This window comes from Apium graveolens, chromosome 10 (assembly GCF_009905375.1).
Source record: "Apium graveolens cultivar Ventura chromosome 10, ASM990537v1, whole genome shotgun sequence".
In the NCBI taxonomy this organism is placed as follows: domain Eukaryota; kingdom Viridiplantae; phylum Streptophyta; class Magnoliopsida; order Apiales; family Apiaceae; genus Apium; species Apium graveolens.
This window is the reverse complement of record NC_133656.1, coordinates 180,336,743-180,347,765: the sequence shown is the minus strand read 5'-3', so window position 1 is coordinate 180,347,765 and position 11,023 is coordinate 180,336,743. Positions and strand designations below refer to the sequence as shown.

Genomic DNA, 11,023 nt, shown 5'->3' with positions numbered 1-11,023 from the left:
AGAAGGCTTTTCTTTTTTCCGATAAAAAACAAAAAAAAAACAAAAAATCTTAATCTGTACTTTAAAAATAATGATAAGCTGTGTGTTAGATATGCCTTATATAATAGAGGATTAGCATCCATCTCATAAAATATACTCCCTCCGTCCTTTTGATTTGTTATCAAAAGAATTGGGTATGAAGATTAAGAAATATATTTAAAGTAATGAAATAGAGAAAGAAAATTTTGTGAAGTGGTGGGGTAAAATTAGTGCGAAAAAAGAAGGAAAAGTGGGGAAATAATGGAACTCGTTGACTATTTTTGGTAAGTTTTGAAATGTAAAAAAAATGAATGAAACATTCCAAAAAGAAAATTGTAAAGAAATGAAAAGGACGGAGGGAGTAAAAGAATGTGGGAAGAAGGAGAAAGTATGTGTTATAAATTTAATATAAAACTACCATCATAACCCGTGCGAGGCACGAGTTATTTTCTAGAGTTTTTTATGCATCATGCAATTATAATGTTCTTAGAGGAACTGCAACACTATCCCTATATAGGCTCTTAAGTCAAAATTTGAAGATTTATCTCCAACAAACTTTATGTTCCCCTCTATAACATTAGGAGTTTCGATTGTTTACTCACTTTTAGGAGTGAATACCCCCTACTCAACTATTATTATATTATATTTTTCTTAGCCTTCTATGTAACATAAATGACTTTAATGAGTAAAAGATAGATAGAGAGTGGGTTTAAGGAGAATTGTTGGAGAAATTGTTTGATTTTGGCTTCTAAATAATTAAGAACTCATTTATTTATTTTATTTGTAGTGAAAATGCAAGGAGGTTGTTGGAGTTGCTCTTAGTTGTTTTCTTATTTGTAAATGTTGTAAATGTCTAACGCATATCAAATAAAAATTGATTGTTTATCAATGTGTATTATTTTCATACAAGACATTACCAAATTACCCAGCGTTATAATATAGCTAATTAAGCAAAATATATATATTCTTGTTTGTGTAAAACTTAATTCGTAGAATGTCGTTATTGTAATTAAAAATAAAAAGTTAAAAATTAATATATATGTTGAATACTGAGTTGATCAAAAATTTTGAATTTATTTATTAAACTATATATACTGGTCTATATTATTACCGAGTTCACTACTAACTTACAATTAACTTACTCAATTTTAAAAGATAAAAAATGCATAACTGAAATTAGAATGACTTGCAATCATAATATACAATAATATAAAATTTACATTACTGTTAATATTAAAGTTGATTTTAATGAAAAATATTAGTTTTTGAAATTCAACTTATGTATGTGTGGGAAAATGTTAGTTTTTTATTTACACTACTGTTAACAAAGTAATATTAAGTTATATGTATGTGTGTGTTAGCATGTAAATTATTGTATGTTATATTTTTAGTAAATTATGATGGTTTCAATTATTTATATGTTATATGCTAAATATCTGATTTATGTACATGTATAATCATTATTAACATATAGTGAGCCAATTGATTACTTAAATAACATGCATTTATAATTATTCAAAAATTAAAATTATGTAATAAATAAATTGTTATAATTTATATATGGTATTTACATTATCACTGACAAATAATCTATATCTATTTTTTACACAACCGACATTCAGTCATGGTTGTAACATAAAAATAAATTATATATTTAAGACTTATTATTAATATCAATGATTTTTTTTTCAAGAATTCGAAGGAAAAATTGTAATTATATCGTTATTTAAACCGTTTTTAAATTTCTTTCATTACGACTCTAATATTTTTTTATATAATAATTTGATAATATTGTATACTATTCTCCTAAAATTAAATATTTTTCAATTAGATTAAGTTTTATAAATATCATTTGAACTGGTTAATTCTTTCAAATTATTGAAAAATATATATTTTTCCTTAAATAATATAAAATGCATTAAATCAAATGCTACAATATAATATAGATATAACTTTTATTTGAATAATTCAAAATATTAAAATAATTCAAAATATGTGTTCAATATTATCTTGATCAATGAATATTACTTATCTACAATTTTTTTTTAAAAAGTTAGTTTTTTTAAAGTGAAAAATAAAAAATAAATTGATTTAATATATCATCGTAGTTTTAACAAATCTCGTGAGATCTCATATCCAATTTCGAATATTCTTAAAATCGGGACAAATCCCAAAAATAATAATGCGTTACGAGTGAAGTTAGTAATTTTAATATAAATAATCAATTGACTTGATCATATAAAGACCTCAAACACATTAATTTATATTAACATAAGATATTAAAAAAATTCACATTATTGGTAAAATATTCTCGCCAAACTTATAATTTAAATTTACTAAACGTAGAATGTGACGATGTTTTTCGGTCAGGTAATGTAGTCAAACTTCGAGTATTTTTTGAATAATGGGTCAAGTTCTGAAATGCATTGACTCATTATAATTCGAACTTATCTAAATATGTAATACCAATATAGATTATTTACATATAAGCGATTCTATTTTTAATATATTTTTTTATCTATATATGTACATTTTAATTACGTTTTATAATAAAAAAATATGTTAAAAATATATGAGATAAATTTTCAAACTAAAAAATGATTAATAAATAAGATAATAATTCATTTATATATCATGCCTAACTTTATATCTGAAATTCAATTCTTTAAAATTAACTATACAAATATTCAAATAATTATCCTTTTTTTGCGGAATTTAAGTAACTATCTTTAAAGTTAAATAAAATATTCCCACACTTACATATTATGTGTATGATAAAAAACACATGTGACAATCTGGTGTACTCGTATGAGTTTGTATAGGTGAATGAAATATCTCTAATTGGATTCTCACTTTTCAATGAGACTTTTTAATCTCATGAATATTATCCCCCAGTTATCATATTATATATAGAAGAAATAATTATTAGTTAAGACTTTTTAATCTTATGAATATTATCCCCCAGTCATATTATATATAGAAGAGATAATAGTTAATAACATCTCCTAGCTTACTCTTTATAAATAATATAAATTATTGACTCTTACTAATTTAATATGGCATCATCTCCGATAGTACTCTTTAAATTAACTTCTTAATCTATTTTTTATTATTAAAAATATATTGAATTCACAAAAAATAAAAATATTAAAAATATGGGCAGTTTAGTCTTTTCAATAAGATTATTTAATCCCATGAATATTATCCCCTCATTCTCATATTATATATAGAAGAGATAATAGTTAATAGCATCTCCTAACTTACTCTTTATAAATAATATAAATTATTGACTCTTATTAATTTAATATGTTATCATCTCCGATAGTACTCTTTAAATTGACTCATTAATCTATTTTTTATTATTAAAAATATATTGAATTCACAAAAAATAAAAATATTAAAAAATGAGGGTAGTTTAGTCTTTTCAATAAGATTATTTAATCTCATGAATATTATCCCCTTAGCATCTCATAACTTGCTCTTTATAGGGTTTACCCAGTGCGCACCCGAAGGGTAGCGGCTGCGGGTTACCTACGATAAAAAAAAAAAGAAAAAAAGAAGAAAAGAATTGATAGGTTTTTTCGCTTGTTCGCCAAGCTTGACTCTTATTAATTTAATATGCTATCATCTCCGATAGTACTCTATAAATTGAATTCTTAATCTATTTTTTATTATTACAAATATATTGAATTCACAAAAAATAAAAGTAAGTGCAAAGAGAAAGATATTGTTGTTAAAAATGTATAATAAAATAATAGTTAATAGTGAAATTTGGATCTTAAATTGAGAAGAGAGATTGGGCTCTTATAAATTCTCCAATTGGTTCTTAGTTCACTCTTTATAAATAATATAAACAATTAATTCTTAGTGATTTAACATATGTTCCTTTCCAACAATATTCTTTATATTGACTTCTAAATTCATCTTTTATTATTAAAAATATCTCAAAACCATAAAAAATATAAAATAAAGTGTAAAAAGAAAGAGAGTATAGTTATGAATATCTATTTCTTTGTGGTGTATATATTTCAGCCATTATTATTTATTTCCATTTTCCAGTTTGATTTAAGTTTCCTCATCATCAGAATTTTCAACTTAATGTCACGGTGACAACAAAGTAATTAAAGTACTGATGCTTGTGACCTGTAACTTTGAGCAAAGAGTTGATGACACTATAATAAAGTGGTACTATCAATTGAAATATAAGGGTCACGAAAATCATGGGCCGGAGGCCTATGAAAGATCATAGGCACAAACTATGCTAGAGTAGGCCCTGAAAGAAGGCTAATATGACACATTACTGGTCTGGAAGTACATATATCATAGATGCATGTAGTAACAGACTAACAGAATTTTAACCGGCGGTAACAAATAGAATTTGATTTTCTTGCTAATCTTGCAGATATATACAGATAATGTGATTGATAATTCTATCTACTGAAAGCAGACCTTTAGTATTTATAAGTTTTTAATATTCCGGTGTAAAATAATACACCGTACCTTCTCTCTAAGGGAGTTATATATTTTTGGTTTAGTTTAATTATCTGCTGGAAATTGAAAAGAAAAATGCTAGGTTTTTCAAATTCCAAAAATTTTCGTAATATAACAAATAACTTTTCTAATATAATACGAGACCTGAGATATTAATATGCACTTACAAATTAAAATATGTCATATTTGTCAAGTCATTTGATAAAAAATTTGTGCAAAAATTTTGGAAATTTTAGCAGTAGTCCCCATCATAAATTAATATTAAAAATTCTTGTGAGCCAGAGCTAGTTTAGTTGATACATTTAAAAGTTAAAACTCGTGAATGCAGCATCATAATTAAAATTAGCCTGAACAGTAATCTTAAATTAGGAATTTTCTTGTCCTCCATTTTTTCATTCTCTCCCTAGCTCCCCCAAAATCTCATTTCCATTTGATTTATTTCTACCTCCTCCGCAGCTCCGACATTCAAAATGGCAACCAACATCTCATAATTCAGGTCTATTTCTATTTATTTACTCATCTCAATCTGCATTATTTGATTTTGTGTAAATAAAAACTTAGTATGCTTGTATAATCACAATTACATGCCATGCAAAAAATATTATTCTTTACGATCTCCTTATGTTGAAACTTTTATCATACAAGTATAGATTGGGATTAAGTTATGTTTATGGTGCATGTGTGTATTGTCCATTTTTTTTATGTTGTTGATTTGAACCATGAGATTTGTTTAATTGCGATCCGATCTTGGTTAATTTTAATTTTTGTTGAATTGGATATATATATTTTGGATTCCATGTTGTTTAATGTTGATGAAGCACCATTTGGATTGTGCAAATGATTCTCTTGCATGTTGCAAGTTTGGATGTACATAATGATTAAAAATAAAATGCATGTGAAAGCTCATCTACAAAACATTGCAGTGAATAAAAGGAAGATCTAAGCAGACAGAACAATCAACTGTAATCGAACAGAACCTAAGAAATCCTGGTTTTTATTGAATTTCGTCGTTGTAGGTAGTTACTTTTAGCCATGGATGACCATGCGAGAGGCAATAAGGTGAATGGAATTCGACAGATTGTTAGGCTTAAGGAACTTCTTCACAAGTGGCATCATGCAACAATTGGTCCCAAGCCCGGTCCTGCTAATCCATCTTCACAAAGTGGAATTTCACAGGCTATTTCTAGGAGATTGAAGGGCTGCAATGTGTATGTCGATTTGGATGAGGACTGTCAAAGCCCGGATCCACCTCCTGATATTCCAAAAGGTTTCTTGGCTGTTTATGTTGGTCCAGAGCAAAGGAGGTTTATAATACCTACTAGCTATCTTAGTGATCCTTTGTTTAAAAAATTGTTGGACAAGGTTGAGGAAGAATTTGGGTTTGATCATAGCGGTGCCCTTGCTATTCCTTGCGAAACTGAGACATTCAAGTATCTTCTTAAATGCATGGAGAATCATCAGAAGGAGCATGGTGTGTGTGACAGTGGTATGTCCCTTTCTTTCCCTCAGATATTGTCTTCTAGTTTTAAGATCCTGCAATTTCGATCAGAGGTAATTTGCTTGTGTTTGGCCTGGTTCTATACTACTCTGACTCTTCAACTGTTATCAAGTACCCGTGTCTCGAATACCTATTTTAGGACAAAACTAAGTAAAATTTTCAAAATATTGTTGAATCTGACGCTTGTACATATATTCATGTTCAACACTTTTAACCGAGTCCGGGTAACATAGCCTCACTGCGCAGCATGGATTTGTGTTGAAAGTTTCATGAGAAGAAACAATTACTCCTCTAATTGTAATGACTGATATTGTTTTTTTTTTCTTTTGCAGCTGAGAGATCATTAGGAAATAAGGTTTAAACAGCCACAACAAATTTTAGAAACCCCGAAACACTTGGGCTATAAATTATAATTGTTGGATCAGAAAATGATTATTGGTCATAGCTAGGTTTCGGGCCTGTTATTATTTGTTTATCGTTTAGCAAGAACATTGGACATCCATGTAAGTATTTTATGGAGTTTGTAATGTTTATTATCAATCATTCACTATTTGTCCAAGGCCGGAGCTATGCAATAGAAGAATATAGGATTGTTAATTATTGATTTCTTGAAGATTGTACATGGCTTCATAACTAAGAATCATCTCAAGATTTTTGTTATCTTCTTAATTGCTTTTGTTGCTTGAACTGCAGATACAATTATTCTTGTTCATTACTTTAGTTGCTTGAACTGCGGATAGAATTATCTATGCAGGAAAAAATCCAAATCATTAAATTTGAAATGTTTGTATCCTGGTATATATTGGGCCTACATATTGTGTGTGTGCATGTCCAATGTGAATAACACGGTCAAGCCTTTCTTCCAATTTACCTTCATCCTGTTTCTGTTACATTATAATTTCAAAGTTCAAGAGAGTCAAGAGTCTACTTTTAATGTTTCTCTCTGTGTTATCCTATTTTAAATATTTTACTAATTTTTAAGGATGCTTTTTTTTTTTTTTTTTTTTTTTTGCCACCTATTTTTAAGGATGCTTAATAGTATTATATTTTAAAAAAATATTACTAAGAGCTGATTACTAAGTCAACATGATTAGCTAAGATTGAGTTAGCGTTATATTTTGAATTATTGTGTGATAAGTTAGCGTTATTTTTTGATTATCACGTGATAAGTCCGCGTTTAAGTTTTTACGCGTATTTACTTAGCGATATCATTCGCATCAATATCACGTGATTATTACATCCGGAGGGCTTGGCTCTTGTAGACACACCAAAAACAGCTTTCTACATTTCTTCTTTCTTTTCTAGAGTCTTCGATGAAGTGAAAGTATTACTTTAAGGTCGTCAAAATATTCAAAGAGATGCTTTTGAGTATTCGTAGTCTTTATATACAAAAGATAGATTGCTCGACCTTTCCTCGCACCGGTAGAGGGAGCAAAACTGCTTTATGAAAAGCTTGTAATTGTTGGGTTACAAGATTTCTGATGATGATCCAAATACAACATAATGGGATTATTACAATAGAATGATTCAATGAGATTGCAACAAAATCAAACCCGAGATTAATGCATTGCAGTTTTCAGAGACATTCTAACACATAAGGTTTAGGGTTTTAATGTACATCCTAATTTGACGGGATATAAACTTCATCTGAATAAATCCTATCTTAAACTTAGTTTGAATCTTTCAAATACTTATTTTTAACTAAGTTTATCCATTTTCAAACACTCTAACAGATTATTATCTTCAGGGCTTTTTCAAATATTTTCAAAACCGTTCTTGATAACATTTATCTCATCACTTGTTTGAAAACAAAATCTGTTAGACTTTGCCTATAATTACAACTCGAGTATTTCAGATTTGGACTAATGCTTTCACGTCTATCTCTTATCATCTGATATATTTTCTTGTTTATTTTTCTCCAAATACAAATCCAGTCGAATAAGATATAATGTGAGTTGTAATCAATTTATTTATTCTTGTACTCGTGTATTCATATCAACTTTGTGCCGTATTGTGGCAATGCTTGATTTCAAAGCATAGTAAGGTAGTTAGAAGGCAAAGGAATAGCAGTGAGCTAGGTAGCAAGGTTAGCTTGGTAAAGGGTTTCTTTCAAGTGCTATATTTGTAATTAAGGAAAAGACTATAAGTTCTTTTATTAAAGTTGATATAATACATTCTCTATGCTAGTTGGCATAAGGACTTTGATGTAGGCCATAGACTAGGTATAAGGGCCGAAACAAGTGAAAACTTCTGGTGTTTTTACTTTATACAGTTTACAACATACTGCATTTATTTTACTGTTATTTTCTTTCTGCAGTTAAAAAAGACTGTCTCATACCTTGTCTCATTCGTAAAGGGACTATCACATTTGCATAAGAGACTGTCACATTTGCTTTGTCAGTTAGAATATAATACATATCTATCGAGCCTTTAAATTTCAATTGGTATCAGAGCAGGTGCATTTAATTTTCTATTTAGTGTTTATTTTGCTAGCGATCCATGGCTCAACCAGATAGGTATTCAAATAATTGTCCACCATTGCTCCAAGGTGCTGAAAACTACAATGACTGGAAATTCTTGATGAAAATCTTCCTCCAGCGTGATGCGTTTGAATGGGATGCTATTAAGAATGGTTTCACGATCCCTATGAAAGATGGCAAGCCTAAATATCTAAAAGAACTATCTCTAAAGGAAGTAAATGCAATGAATTCCAATGCTAAAGATATGAACTCACTTTTTAATGGCATGGTAGCTACCGAGTTACAAAAAGTATCAGCATGTACTACTGCAAAACAGAGCTGGAATACGATCAAAGTCAGCCAAGAAGGCACTTCTAAGGTACGCGAAGTCAAATTAAGTATGCCAATGAGCGATCATGAAGGTTTCAGGTTGGAGAGAGATGAAAGCGTACGAGATGCTCAAGGAAGATTCCTGACACTAATGAACTCTATCTCACTATTGGAAATGATCATTCTTCAATCTGAGATCAATAGGAAAATCCTCAGGGCAATGCAAAAGAAGTTCGCTCCAAAGGTTACCATTCTACAGGATTCAACACTTCTTTCGACTATGGACACTTTAACACTCTTCACTGAATTGGAAGAGTTCGAAAATCAGCTACGCATATATGATGAAGAAGATGAAGCTCCTCGTAAAAAGACTCTTGCACTCAATGCCGAAGCTAATGAGTCTCCTGATGATTTTGACGAGGAAATTGCTCTTCTGACCAAGAAGTTTCATAAATTTCTTGCCAAACGGAACGCCTCTAAACGACCTATGAAGTCACAGTTTCCAAAGAAGGACTTCAAATCTAATCCTAGCAAGGAAAATAAAGCAAATCAAAGCAAGGATACATGCTTTGAATGTGAAAAGAAAGGGCATTTCAAAAAGGACGGCTACAAGCTGAACAATAAAAAGAAGGCATTGATCACTTGGAGTGATGATGAGTCTGATATTGAGATCGATTCAGGTGATGAAGTGGCTCAACTATGTTTTGCTGGACTCGAAGATAGTTCCGGTGACAACGATGAGGTACAAAATGTTCAATATAGTAAACATTCTAATATATCTCAAACTGTACTAACCTTGCAGGATCAGAATAGAAAGTTAAAAGAAAAGAATGCTTATTTGAAACAAGAATTGAGTGAAGTTCTCAGTGAAATGGATGATCCTATGAAAGATGTAACTCTGGCTGCTGAAAATAAATCTTTGGTTGAAAAGATATCTAAGCTTACTGAAGAAAATCAATATCTCAAGAATGAGATTGAGATGAAGGATGTATGTCTTGAAACCTTGAAGAAAGAATCAGTCTCTGTTGATCCAGAAACTGTCAAAAGAGACAGTGTTACTGATCCTTTGGGCCACACTCCAATGAAAAGATTATGTGGTTACAAGCGAGCTCCAATGAAATACAAGATGCCTTATGAGAAATATCGGGATTTTGGCAAATCTGGCCACACTACTTCCGAATCTAGATTATGTGGTATTAAGGGCCACTCTTCTAACTCATCTTATAGATCGTCTACTAGATATAAATCTGCTAATGCCTCAGTTAATATTGTTCAGATGTGGATTAAGAAATCAGATAGACATTTATATAAGATATGTGATACTAACCTAAAAGGACCCAAAGTTAAGTGGGTTCATAAGAGATACAACAACTTTTGCAGGTATGCTTGATGGTCCATGTTCCACGTAATAAATGGATAATCGATAGTGGATGTTCTCGCCATATGACCGGTGATAAAATCAAGTTTCTCTCACTTGTGGCTAAGGAGGGAGGTTTAGTTACACACTGTTCGTATTATTGGTAAAAGAACTATTGAAAATGACAGGTTTGCTATTTCTAATGTTCATCTAGTTGATGGTTTAAATATAATTTGATTAGTGTAAGTCAACTTACTGATGCTGGTCATAAAGTTAACTTTGATAAATATGTATACTATATCGGTACTCAATCTAATGAATTTGCTGTAGTTGCCAAAAGAAAAGGGAATATTCTCGTGTTAGATTTTGATGAACAGCAGGAGGAAATATGTCTTTCTACTGTTCAAGAACAGCAGAATCTTTGGTATCGACGTCTAGGTCATGTTCACATGGATCTTCTTCGAAAGATATCTTCTCATGGTCTGGTACGAGGTCTGCTCAAGCTGAAATACAAGAAGGTTGAACCTTGCTCGGCATGTCAGCTAGGAAAACAGGTGAAAACATCTTTTGTTTAATAAAAAGACTCCTAACATTAATTATTTTCGAGTATTTGGTTCCAAGTGTTTTATTTTAGATACTCAAAAAAATCAAGGCAAGTTCGATGCAAAATCTACGGAAGGAATTTTCTTGGGTTATTCTACAACAAGTGTAATATCTGGGATATATCGTGTAATTATTTTTTCTAATAAATAAATATTATGCATGTTCAGTATTTATTCTGTGAATTATTTGCTAAGTGGTATATGTGTTTGGATGTTTAAAAATAATATAAATTGAGTATTTTAATTTTTATATGTCTAAAATAAAATA

The 11,023-nt window shown here is 29.9% G+C and overlaps 2 protein-coding genes across 2 annotated transcripts; both read left to right on the top strand.

The window, feature by feature from the left end:
• Positions 1-4,860: 4,860 nt before the first annotated feature.
• Positions 4,861-6,557, top strand: LOC141693070 (protein SMALL AUXIN UP-REGULATED RNA 12-like). Its single transcript, XM_074498072.1, has 3 exons — positions 4,861-5,005; positions 5,526-5,995; positions 6,340-6,557. The coding sequence occupies exons 2-3, from the start codon at positions 5,542-5,544 to the stop codon at positions 6,366-6,368; spliced, it is 483 nt and encodes a 160-aa protein (XP_074354173.1). The 5' UTR covers positions 4,861-5,005; positions 5,526-5,541; the 3' UTR covers positions 6,369-6,557.
• Positions 6,558-8,506: 1,949 nt separating this feature from the next.
• LOC141691385 (uncharacterized) lies at positions 8,507-10,728 on the top strand. The gene is made up of 4 exons (XM_074496128.1): positions 8,507-9,538; positions 9,599-9,688; positions 9,806-10,176; positions 10,395-10,728. Exons 1-4 carry the CDS (start codon positions 8,507-8,509, stop codon positions 10,726-10,728), a joined length of 1,827 nt encoding a protein of 608 aa, XP_074352229.1.
• Positions 10,729-11,023: the final 295 nt, after the last annotated feature.